We start from the raw sequence: 14,118 nt of genomic DNA on the forward strand, positions 1-14,118 counted from the left end.
TCAAAAGTTATTTCCTAAAGGCTTTTTTTTTTTCCGAAATAATTTAATCACACAAAATGCATACTAAAATATACTTCTGGGATTGAGTTATTTAAAAAAAATCCATTTTAGTTCTAATTAGACATAATTTGGAATTAACTGAATAAGTTGCCCATTACTCTTAGCTATGTATGCCTCGTTCTATATGTTGCTTTAATCATTTTCTAATATTTCATAATACAACATAATCATGTTGACATATCGATTCTGGTTAGATCATCAAAGTTAAGCATGGTTGAGCTGAATCAGTACTACATACTATGTACTGATATAGTTATTATCTTCTATAATATAAATCTCACCTGGCTGTTTAAATGTATATATGTATGTTTGTATGTTTGCCTAAAACTTTCGACAAAGACGACAGATTTGCACGAGATCGGTATAGTTTTGAAGCACGGCTCTTCGGACGACAAATATCAAAAAATTGGCTAAAAACATTGATTCCTTCACCCTCAACTGGGCAGTGTTCTACGAGGAGGGATCGCTTTTTTCGTCGATATTTTCAAAAGTCATCCACTCTTTTCAATTGACTAGCCTTAATTTTGACGTTCGCCAATTCCGGTTTGGCGATGGACGCAACAGCAAAGATGCCACATTTTTTTCCCGTTCTTTTCCTCCTTCACGGTACAGGTTCGAGTCTGCCTGCCTACTACCACTAGTGTAGTTATAAATGATATCATAGTATGTTAAATTAATAACAATGTTTTTAGAAAAAAGATTGTATGTAGTTAAATGTATATGGATGACCATTTGGGACTAGCAAGCATTATATATATATATATATATATATATATATATATATATATATATATATATATATATATAGGAGGACGTCAACAACTCCCTGCAAGAACTGCAAAAACGTAACGTCATTATCTCCCTTGACTGGGATATACATGCAACTGTAGACCATTTGTGAATTTGATATTCCTTAGAAACTCCCTCCTTCAGAGGAAGCCAGTTCAAGCCGCCTAGGGTGAATGCCAATTCTTCATTTTTTAAAATATTTTTTAATGTTTCTGTGAATATTTAGAAATCTCTTTTTCAGCATTGCTATCTAATTTACATACGTATCTGTGGTTTATCCGTACACACCACATACACGTGTGTAAATTATTTGGCAACATAATGAGTCACTTGTATACTATCTACATAGCATAGTATGTTAAATTAATTACAATGTTTTAAGAAAAAAGATTGTATGTATTTTAATCAAATTGACACAAATATCCTGAATGATACTTCTGTATGTAATGAATATGAATATATCCAAGCTCCTCCTCGCAAGAATATGATTGGCTGGTGTAAGCCATAAATACGGATGTGTATAACACCTGGAGAGAGATGTTAAAAGATATGCCGAAAGCCTAAAGTTTAAGAAGAAATGGATAAGTGACTATAAATCTATACTCCTATAAATTTGAGCTTTTGTATATTGATATTCATATTAAAAAACCTTTTTTTATTTATTTAAAAAGAAAATACAAATTTGTTATATATGAGTCGTGGAATTGCATCCATCAAGGACCCAATATATAGTAATTGTTTAAAAAGTAAAAAAAAAAAAAAAAATGACTTGTGCACCACCAGCGAGAGTTGAAACCAAAACATTTAGCTTCTGATTTACATTTTCCTTTGACGTTAATGCCTGAGCTATGAAGATATGTTTGCTGCAAGGCTAAAGATTAAAGCATGAACCAATAGCTATTACGTTAAGCACACATAATCATAATGGCGTCATTTGACCTTCAGTTGGTAAATTCCATTTTTTAAAATTTTCCCATTTTTGGACCAGTTTTTCCCGGCTAAAACCCAAATATAAAGTTTTGCATGCGTTTGAATACCCTATATATTAAGTTTCGTGTCTGTAAACCAAAATCTAACAGAGGAGTTTAGTAGGCAAAATGTTTTAAACAAATCTATATACACATACATAAATATATATAGAAAGAGTTTTGTGTTTACTATAACCTTTTTATGCAAATATTACACAAGTATAAATCATGTAGAATATCAGCATGAATATAATTACACGTAATAGTTAAGTAAAGATGATCATCCCACCAAAAAAGCGAAAAAACTAATCGGGAATTAATTAAAATGAATGTTTAAAAGAATATGCAAATTAGCTAGATCTTTTGCAGATGAATGCAATTCCATGACCCATATATAACAAAGTAGTGTTTTCATTTTAAATAAATAGAAAAAAGGGTTTTAATATGAATATCAATACACAAAAAAAATTCTAGAAGTGTGTGTATATATATATATATATATATATATATATATATATATATATATATAGGAATATTTAAGGACTAAAACAGAAATTGCAGATAAAAAAACCGCCAAAGAAGAAATAAAGAAATAAAATGAAGGATTATTAAAATATAAAGTATTAAGAAAGTATGTAGAAAAAACGATAAAGTTAAAGAAAAAATTATATATCTATCTAAAAGGTAAAAGTAATAACTAATGGCAATTTTGAAATTACATAGTTATTACTTTTACCTTTTAGATAGATATATAACTTTTTCTTTAACTTTATCGTTTTTTCTACATACTTTCTTAATACTTTATAACTTAATAATCCTTCATTTTATTTCTTTATTTCTTCTTTGTTTGGCCGTTTTTTTATCTGCAATTTCTGTTTTAGTCTTTAAATATTCCTATCTATCTAATATATCAATCTACCCACACTTTCATATATATATATATATATATATATAGAGAGAGAGAGAGAGAGAGAGAAAGAGAGATAGAGAGAGAGGCAGAATGCAATGAAAAGAAATCAAAGTGCTCAATTGCGAATATGAATGCTAAAAGATGAATATTTATTTAAAAACTATACATACATATTCCAAAGACGAGCCAGCGGTTTAATTGTATTGAACCAGCCATCTGTGGCTGATATGATTTAATACAAATCATCAGCGTCGGTGGAAAGAGAAAAGCAAACAATCCCACCACCACCACCACCACCACTCCATCACCCTACCTGCCCACCTCTTCCCCCATTCCGTAAACAGAATCTTTTAGCATCATTTACTAAGGACTAACTTTACAACAGGGCCTCTTAGTAAAGACACCGTTAACTGGTGTTTATTTCACTGTTTATTTTTCCCATTTCCACCAACGTTGATGATTTGTATTGAATTCGTATCAACCATAGATGGCTGGTTCAATACAGTGAAACCGCTAGTTCGTCTTTGGAATATGTATGTATAGTTTTTAAATAAATATTCGTGTGTCTATATATATATATATATATATATATATATATATATATATATATATATATATATATAACTTTTACTTAGTAAAATACTTACAAGACTTTACTGTTTTCTTTGCACATAGACATAGCAGCCTATCCAGACAGTGTGAATGTTCTTAATCCCAACCAGCAGACCGACATACGTACGCCGGATAAACTTATCGATGGCGTCAATGATACCAAAGATGGATCTCACATGTGGCTTGCCCCCGTTCTTCCGTCCATTGTAAGTGGAACATTTCTTTTTTTAGGCTTGCATCTATAAAAATTGTTTTTGTAATGCCAAAATGGTTCAGCATCAAGTTGCCTACTGAAGATTCTGTTACTCATCGCAGCTTGACCAGCATCAAGTTTGAAATCCAATTTCATCATCATCTTCTTCTTCTTCTTCTTCTTCTACTGAAAATTCTGTTACTCATCATAGCTTGACCAGCATCAATTTAAAATTCAATTTCATCATCATCATCATCATCATCATCTTCTTCTTCTTCTTCTTCTTCTTCTTCTTCTTCTTCTTCTTCTACTGAAAATTCTGTTACTCATCATAGCTTGACCAGCATCAATTTGAAATTCAATTTCATCATCATCATCATCATCTTCTTCTTCTTCTTCTACTGAAAATTCTGTTACTCATCATAGTTTGACCAGCATCAATTTGAAATTCAATTTCATCATCATCATCATCATCATCATCTTCTTCTTCTTCTTCTTCTTCTTCTTCTACTAAAAATTCTGTTACTCATCATAGCTTGACCAGCATCAATTTGAAATTCAATTTCATCATCATCATCATCATCATCATCATCTTCTTCTTCTTCTTCTTCTTCTTCTTCTTCTACTGAAAATTCTGTTACTCATCATAGTTTGACCAGCATCAATTTGAAATTCAATTTCATCATCATCATCATCATCATCTTCTTCTTCTTCTTCTTCTTCTTCTTCTTCTTCTTCTTCTTCTGCTTCTTCTTCTTTATTGATATAAAAATCAAATGCCGATTTTCTCAACTGCTTGAGGAGGTCGAGAGCATAATCAGCTTCTGTAAATCATTATTCTCTCCATCTGTCCATCCGTTAATTCATCACAATTATTTTCAACGCAACAATTTGTTCCATTTCAAAATATCAGAGATCTTAATTTGGAGAAATAGATAATGTTGCATTAATAGCAAATAAAAAAATTCCTAACAAACAAAGCAAATTCCATGATCAAAAATCGAAATTAAAACCTTGAGATATTCACTTTAACGTTAAACCAGCTGAATTCTTTGGATTTTCTAATCCCTGCTTAAACGGAGGTGTGTTGGTGGTATGACAGTGGCTAAGTGGTTAACGACACAGATTGAAAACCTGCATGTGACATGTTCGAATCCAGTTCACTCCCCAGAAACATTTTCATCAAACCTATACTTGATCTCGTGTCTAACGTCCCGGAGGGGAAATAAATAGAAGAAATAGAGCTTAAAACATTACCTTTGCAAAATAATTATGTCTTTGGTGTGACGTCATAGATTTATGAGTTACGTCACGTTTCAAAATAAAGCAGATGCCATGATCGAAAATTGACACAAAAAATATGAGATCTTCAGTCTTAGGATCTATCAACTGAACTCTTGATTTTTTTATAAACAGAGATTAAAACATTACCTTTACAAAATAATTATAGCTTTGGTGTGACGTCATAGATTTATGAGTTACGTCACGTTTCAAAATAAAGCAGATGCCATGATCGAAAATTGACACTAAAAATATGAGATCTTCAGTCTTAGGATCTATCAACTGAGCTCTTTTGACTTTTTTATAAACAGAGATTAAAACATTACCTTTACAAAATAATTATAGCTTTGGTGTGACGTCATAGATTTATGAGTTACGTCACGTTTCAAAATAAAGCAGATGCCATGATCGAAAATTGACACTAAAAATATGAGATCTTCAGTCTTAGGATCTATCAACTGAGCTCTTTTGACTTTTTTATAAACAGAGATTAAAACATTACCTTTACAAAATAATTATAGCTTTGGTGTGACGTCATAGATTTATGAGTTACGTCACGTTTCAAGATGCCATGATCGAAAATTGACACTAAAAATATGAGATCTTCAGTCTTAGGATCTATCAACTGAGCTCTTTTGACTTTTTTATAAACAGAGATTAAAACATTACCTTTACAAAATAATTATGGCTTTGGTGTGACGTCATAGATTTATGAGTTACGTCACGTTTCAAAATAAAGCAGATGCCATGATCGAAAATTGACACTAAAAATATGAGATCTTCAGTCTTAGGATCTATCAACTGAGCTCTTTTGACTTTTTTATAAACAGAGATTAAAACATTACCTTTACAAAATAATTATGGCTTTGGTGTGACGTCATAGATTTATGAGTTACGTCACGTTTCAAAATAAAGCAGATACTATGATCGAAAATTGACACTAAAAATATGAGATCTTCAGTCTTAGGATCTATCAACTGAGCTCTTTTGACTTTTTTATAAACAGAGATTAAAACATTACCTTTACAAAATAATTATAGCTTTGGTGTGACGTCATAGATTTATGAGTTACGTCACGTTTCAAGATGCCATGATCGAAAATTGACACTAAAAATATGAGATCTTCAGTCTTAGGATCTATCAACTGAGCTCTTTTGACTTTTTTATAAACAGAGATTAAAACATTACCTTTACAAAATAATTATGGCTTTGGTGTGACGTCATAGATTTATGAGTTACGTCACGTTTCAAAATAAAGCAGATGCCTTGATCGAAAATTGACACTAAAAATATGAGATCTTCAGTCTTAGGATCTATCAACTGAGCTCTTTTAACTTTTTTATAAACAGAGATTAAAACATTACCTTTACAAAATAATTATAGCTTTGGTGTGACGTCATAGATTTATGAGTTACGTCACGTTTCAAAATAAAGCAGATGCCATGATCGAAAATTGACACTAAAAATATGAATTCAAACATGAGGAATATTTAAAAAGAAGAAAATAAATGAATGGGTTAACTTTATCAACAGCGTTGGAAATTATTTTAAAAGCTGAAAACTGCTTTAATTATGTATATAGTTTTTTTTTTTTTTTTTTTTTTACAATTATATAATCCTCCCAGCTTAGTAAAAATATCTGATCAGAGGTGGGGGAGGGGCATATATTTTTTAATATATTAAAGACAAAAAAAAATCTGTTTTTAACGTTCCTGATTTATAGAATGTTACGGTTGTGTTATTTTGCATTTTCAGTTTTCTGTAAAGGTGATTTTTTTGATTTTTTTATTTTATTTTTTATTTTTTAGGTAAATAAAGTCTATGTGATATTCGACCAGCCGACGACAGTATCGATGATAAAGATCTGGAATTATTCCAAGACGCCATCGAGAGCTACAAAAGATTTTGCTGTGAGTTCAAGAGGTTCTGTTTTGATCTGTCAAAGGAGTTGACAGTTTCAATCACATGTGTTCATATAAAGTGTCGGGTTAGAGCTAGGTGTTGGAGTGTTGGGGACAGGACGGTCTGCCGTTTTTAGACGATCCGGTCCCCATGTATATTATGGTGAAATGAATATATTTGGTGGTAGAGAAAATTGAAAGGCGAAAGGTCGCATAATGAAGACGAAAATATACCGTTATATATCAACGAAACAAATGCAATTTATTTGCATAAATATACAGGAAAGAGGATAGAAGAATGAGAGTTCATAAGAGTAACGTTACTTGCGAGAGGCTGGCGGTAGCCAGGAGCATTGTGGTGGACCATTGCCACCGGAGCGGTGGTTCGTCACATCTTGACTGGTCGAGCGTTCAGCGGAAAAGAGGGTGAAATAAGAGAAACAGGAAGTGACGTAGGTAGGTCGCTCTTCTGAGTTAAAGGGCGATAATTGAGTTAGGATGAGAGTGTTCAACTCCCACAGGAGTATAGATGTGACCTAACGATAAGACAACATGGAGAATGGTTCCCACATGTGTGCAGAAAATGATAATGTTCCCACATGTGTGCAGAAAATGATAATGTTCCCACATGTGTGCAGCTAAAATATTCCTACTTTAATCGTATCAAGGAAAAGAAACACATGATCATTGCTTCATGTTTGGTATTAATTTTGAAACTAGCAGCAACCCAAAACTGTACTTGTGGCATGAGTATACTGGTATTATTTGGATTTTTCGGACTACTGTTCTCATCTTGAGTGTTATTTTCACAACGTTTCAGCCGATGTAATCTCCAATCTTCTTCAGGTGTATCATGTTGAACTCGAAAATCTTTCTGCTGAACTCTGGAATTTTTCTTACGAACTGTGGAATTTTTCTGCTGAATTCTGGAATTCTTCTGCTGGGCTCGAGAATCTTTCTGCTGAACTCTGGAATTTTTCTTCAAAACTCTGGAATCTTTCTGTTGAATTTTGGAATTTTTCTGCTGAATTCTGGAATTCTTCTGCTGGGCTCGAGAATCTTTCTGCTGAACTCTGAAATTTTTCTTCCAAACTCTGGAATCTTTCTGCTGAATTCTGAAATTTTTCTTCCAAACTCTGAAATCTTTCTGCTGAATTCTTGAATTCTTCTCCTGGATTTGAGTATTTTTCTGCTGAACTCTGGAATTTTTCTGCCAAACTCTGAAATTTTCATAAAATTTCAAACTGAATCCTTTATTTAATCCATAAGGGGTAGCATGTTCTTATTCTATCAGCCATGACTATGTACCCCTGTGGATTAAATAAAGGGTTCCATTTAAAATTCTGTGCAGATTTCTGCATTCAACACAAAAATTCCTGAATTCGATAAGATATACTTGAACACGGTGGGATTTTACATCATATGAAACATTGTAAGAATAATATGCAAATTATCCGAATCTATTTTTCACTTTTTTCTATGTGAATCATGCATGAAAAAATGAATTTCAATTGCAGAATCAACCTTACATTTCCTGGTATTTTAGCAGATTTTCTGGCATGTATTTTCTAACGAGCAAAATACACGCCTGTAATTCTGACAAGCATAACATTTCTTTCCTAAAACTTATATTTATATATGTGTGTGTGCTTGTTCAGGTATGGGTAACTTCCTATATATGGGTTGATCTTTCACCCCCATCTCTGGAGGCTGAATTATTTATATCCATTCAAAATGTTGCAAAAAATGAACATTAAAGTGTTGAAGAGGTGACGGACAACGCCAAAAAATATCGGATCCGGGCAAAACCAAATGTAAACCGGATTGCTGGCGATAATGTCAATCCTACATTCTGATCAAAGAATCAAGATCATGAAACAATGAGAGAAATTATTTCAACTGGATTAGAATTGCTAAAAGTATTTCAAATCAAAGGTCAAAATAAGCAAACAATTAAATTCCAATCAAGGAATGTGGGTAAATATAAGGTAAGTTAAAACAAAGGCAGTCAGTCAAACAAAAGAGAGAGGGAAGCCAGCTGACACACTTCAAGTGTTGCCACCACACACCACCCCATACTGACATGAACTTTCTTGCTAGTCATATTATCACTGTAAAATAAATAAAACTTTGTTGATTTAACAAGTTTTTTGATTACAAAAACCATGGTAGCGATCAGGCTGGCTTTGGTGTTGTGGGAGATCATGGTGATATTCTCAACGTATGGCAAAATGGAGTAGTCCTGCAGGTTCAGGTCGGGGGAGGAGAAGAGCTAGTGAAAGAAACCATGCCTGGGTCTCTTTGGACTTATGGACTCTTCAGCACATCCGGGTACACTCTGATATTGACTTTCAAGCTGACGTCAAAGATGTGAGGTGGCATGATGTGGTTCTCACTTGAAGCCACACCAAAAACCATAACCATGGCTGGAAACTTCATTAAGCTGTGCCCTCAAGCATTGAACCGTCTAGATTTTCATTTTGATGGTGTTGGCAATGGTCCAGTTGTCATAACTTGGATCAGTAGAAAGCATGAGTTGTACAGTGGTGCATCTTTGATCTCACCCATTGAACATTGTGTCACTTTCAGACATGATAGAAAATTTTGGGGATTTGTACACAACTGGCTAACTAATAGATTATCTGCAACAAAAAAAATCAAACAGAAATGGAATCATGTTGTCTTTTCTAGGGCGATGATTTTATTGTTCCACTCTGTACTATGGCGCACATTTTTTAAAAGTGTAAACTATAAAATATATATGCAACATGATCTTATAATGGATGTATTTGAGGAATAAGAGACGGGAGTATAAATCCGGTCATGATCAGCAGTGTCGAAACAATAAACTATGACTGAAAAATTCAAATTAAAAAAAATTCAATATATTTTCTATATGATACCTGATTCTTATCACCCTTGGCTATAAATATAATCGGCCAAATCTTTGTGGTCATCCTCAATATAATTATGCCAAAAAATTGCAGTAAGGTGGAAATTTTCTTTAAAATATTTATAACAATCTTTTCATTTCTCTACGCATAGTTACTCGTTGATGAGCTCCTAGTGTGCAACGGTACCTTACCTGCTGTAACCACTAACACCCGAGGTATCCTACCGACCTGCGACGTACCACAACCCTACCACACAATTTTGTTTAGTGGTGACCAGGGAATTCTCCGTAAGGAGAAACACACCATTATTAGGTAAGCATATGAAAGTTTTTTTTTTTGTTTTTTTTTCTTATAATTGAGCATTTCCTTTGTGTGTGTGTGTTTTGGTTGCTTCTATGATCCCAAAATATTTGACAGATTTGCAACAAATTTAGTAAAAAATAACGATACTATTTATTCCCCTCTTACTATTATGAATAATTGCTATTATTAATAATAATAAACTTGTATAAACTCCAAATTTGATGTTAGAAATCTTTAAATGCAGTGCATATTATACAGGTTTAAAGTGATTCTTCTTCTACAACTACTACTACTACTACTACTACTACTACTTATTATTATTATTATTATTATTATTATTATTTTTTTATTTTTTTTTTTTTTTATTTTATTTTATTTTTTTTTATTTTTTTTTTTAAATAAATTAAAAAAATAAATAAAATAAAAAATATATAAAATAAAAACACTTATAAGCTCCAAAACTTTTTATGTGTATTTCATTCAATTTGCCATGAAGCATCTTTGGGAGATCGGATGTGAAATTGTATAAACATTCTATTGCTAATGTCACTACAACTACTACTAATAATAACATAAACACTTATAAGCTCATTTTGGTGGGTTGGAAGGTATGTTTCATCCAATATATCTTGGTATTTATAACTGCTCAAGTTACTATACAAGTGGATGCATCTCTCTCCTGTAGCTTTGATACATCCCCAAATATTAATAGAGGAATTTGCCTCTTTGAAAGTTTTCCTGGCATATTTGCACTTCTTAGATAGGTATGGGGTTGTTCTACCATATATAATCGGCCGCTTGGATAGAGGTCTATCCCGCATTCATCTGAGTAGACAATATTATCAAGTTCCTGTTTTGTTATTGTTTTTTCAACATATTCTTACAGAAAGTTTTCCTGTTAGCAACATGTCTCATCTTTAATAGCTTTTTTTTTTTTTTGCAAGCCACATAAATTATGCCTCCTTAAAGTTCTCTTACATACTTGGCCTTCGGGACAAGATCAAAGTGTAGTATCTGTTCCGGAAGATACTGCAAGCTATGACTAGCTATGACTAGCAAAGACCGGATGTGGGGGCAACCCCACATGCCTGACCATTAACCAGCTCCCATTTCCCACCTCTCGGGAGCTGGTCCCCTTTTTCCCTTCCCCCTCCCTTCACTCCTCACATTAAAAATTGGCCTTGTGCCTAATTTGCTCGGTGGGGGAGCAAATAAATACCATCTGTTCCGGCAGATGCTGCACTTAAGATAATTTGTACCAGTCAATGGAGGGGAAACCCTCTATACTGGGACAATTATTATTTTTGGTAACCAGAGTGCCCCCTTTTTGCCTACTTTTAGGGGAGCTGGTTTTTACCTCACATTAAAAACGGCCTTGTGCCTAATTTGCTCAGTGGGGGAGCAAATAAATACCATCTGTTCCGGCAGATACTGCCAGCTATGACTAGCTATGACTAGCAAAGACCAGATGTGGGGGCAACCCCACATGCCTGACCTTTAACCAGCTCCCATTTCCCACCTCTCGGGAGCTGGTCCCCTTTTTCCCTTTCCCCTCCCTTCACTCCTCACATTAAAAATTGGCCTTGTGCCTAATTTGCTCGGTGGGGGAGCAAATAAATACCATCTGTTCCGGCAGATACTGCAAGCAAAGACCATATGGGGGGGAAACCCCACATATAAGACCTTGGTCAATGTAGGGGCAACCCTTCATACCAATTGTCACTATCCAGCTCCCCTACTCCCCGGGGAGTTGGTCCCCATTTCCCCTTCACTCCTCACTTTAAAAATCGGCCTTGTGCCTAATTTGCTCAGTAGGGGAGCAAATAAATACCTCAAAGTGTAGTATCTGTTCTTCAGATGCGGCACTTCCATTTCTCGTTCTCTTTCGGTGGAGGAGAAATCCTTCACGACTGAGACAATTTTTATTTTTTGTACCTTTTCTCCACGTTAAAAAAACGACCCTGGTGTCTAACTCTGTCCCGTGGGGAGGCATTGTAAATAGGTAAATTTAGGAAGAGATATATTTACAGACAAATCTGTATTTGCAAGGAGCTTCTTGCCCCTCCCCCAATATGGGTGTTTCCTTCAATTTAAGCAAAGTCTCTCCCCCCCCCTCTCTCTGTCATCTTTCTCCTTTTATCACCTTTTCTTGATTGTTCCATAGGTTACATATTTTTTCCATATTTTTTTCACTGTTGATGCATGCATTTCAAACTGTTTAACTATGGAATTAAAGGAATTGGTCTTTTTCTTTCTTCTTCACAACCAATTCTCTTATTTTCATTGGTATAGTGGGCATTTTTAATAATTCTTATCAAATATGAATTTCGAGAAAACGACCTGGTTAGATGAGTCTAATCATGGAAATATTCCATTAAAGAGACGTGGAGTACTGTTGTCACATCTGGGCTGGTGCATCTGCTGCTTGCCTCTCGCTCCTGACAGGGTTCAAAAAAGAGTCGCAAACCTGATAGGTCCTGAACTGTCATCTGGGCTTCAACCTCTGTCCCATCAACAAGATGTTGCATCCCTCTGCCTGTTCTACAAATACTTTAATGGTGAATGCTCTGACGAACTGCAAACACTTGTACCTCCCCAACGTAACTACCCCCCCCCGACAAACCCGACAAGCTACTAAGTCTCATCCCTTTACAGTAGAGATCCCTAGGTGCAAGAAAGCTTTTTACTTCAATGGTTTCTTCCTCAGAACTGCGGGTCTTTGGAACTCCCTTCCGGATTCTGCTTTCCCAACTGCACTGATATGCAGAAGTTCAAGTGTAATGTTAACAAACATCTTTCTACTCATCTCCCTTCATAATGACCCCACTAATTAAGTCTCTGATAGTCCCTGATAGTAGCAATGGCAAAAGAGGAATGGTAACGCCCTAAATGCACTCTTTTGCCATTGTGCAGAACACGATCACTCATTTAATTTAGATCAAGTGAAAATTATTAAATACGTGATAGATAGAGCTAAAAGAAGACTTTTAGAATCAGCACTAATATTAAATACTAATACTATTACGCAAAGAAAAGGTTTCTACCATTTAACCCCTAGCATCGGGAAAATAATAATCAAAGAACAAAATATCAAAACAAATCCTGGCTAACCGTTTTTCCTTAAATATTTCAACACTAGCGCACAAATACATGTATTTGGTGACTTCAATGTCCACCACAGTAACTGGCTAGGATTCTCAAATCACACAGACGTAGCTGGTAGCGCCACATATAGCTTCTCTATATCTCATTCCCTATCTCAGATGGTTACATTTCCGACACGTTTCCCAGACCAGCACGATCAACATGCCTCACTTCTAGATCTCTTTCTGACAACAGTTCCCAATGACTGTACAACAAATGCCCATAGCCCACTCGGGAATGCTGATCACGCTGTGATAATGGTAGAAATCAGCCTAAATTCTCGCCCTAAAACTGAAGACCCACTACTCAAAACAACGAGGTATTACAAAAAGGCTGATTGGGAAGCCATCAGGGAGCTCATCAGAGATGCCCCATGGCAAAATATCTTTACTCTTCCAGCGGAACAGTGTGCAAATGAGACAACTGAATGGTTCAAAACTGCTATTGAAGCACATGTTCCCGCACGGAAATACTATAGCAAGCCCCACTCCCCCCAATGGTTTACTTCTGCTTGTGCAGCTGCCATTTGTCAAAGGCAGCATGCGTTCCGCAGATTCAACCGACATAAGTCCAGCTCAAATAAACAGAAGTTTATAGAAGCTAGAAATAATTGTAAGAGAGTGATAGACACAGCTAAGTCAGATTACTCTGAAACCACCAGAAAGCGCATCGAAGCACAGAAATTAGGAACCCGGGATTTTTGGAAAATCTACAACAGCGTAGTTAATAATGGACAGTCAATTATTCCCCCACTAACAAACAATCATGAGGTTGCTTGCACGGCAACTGACAAGGCTAATCTGCTTGCCAGTCGGTTTGCCTCAAACTCCACACTGAACTCGGTACACCACTCACTCCCTGATTTTCCTCTGCGAACAGACGCCACACTTGACGACTTGAAAATCACCCCTTCTCAGGTACATGCTATTATAAAAAACCTAGACACCTCTAAAGCATGTGGACCAGATCTCATCCCGGCTGTGCTATTAAAAAAATGCTCTGCCGAGGTTGCTCCAGTTCTGTCCAAACTTTACAATAAATGCCTTAACGAATCTTGTTTTCC

At 35.0% G+C, this 14,118-nt stretch overlaps 1 protein-coding gene across 3 annotated transcripts in view; it reads left to right on the forward strand.

Annotated features, from left to right (window-relative positions):
* LOC145249553 (katanin-interacting protein-like) overlaps positions 1-14,118 on the forward strand; it is a 648,058-nt gene that overhangs the window by 497,546 nt on the left and 136,394 nt on the right. For all 3 annotated transcript variants that reach the window (XM_080111227.1, XM_080111229.1, XM_080111228.1), the window contains exons 33-35: positions 3,403-3,545; positions 6,622-6,723; positions 9,760-9,920. In XM_080111227.1, the coding sequence (XP_079967353.1) occupies positions 3,403-3,545; positions 6,622-6,723; positions 9,760-9,920 (406 nt within the window). The remainder of the gene's footprint in view (positions 1-3,402; positions 3,546-6,621; positions 6,724-9,759; positions 9,921-14,118) is intronic.

The sequence above is a fragment of the Euprymna scolopes genome, chromosome 28 (genome assembly GCF_053919585.1).
Source record: "Euprymna scolopes isolate OS-2025 chromosome 28, ASM5391958v1, whole genome shotgun sequence".
Classification (NCBI taxonomy): domain Eukaryota; kingdom Metazoa; phylum Mollusca; class Cephalopoda; order Sepiida; family Sepiolidae; genus Euprymna; species Euprymna scolopes.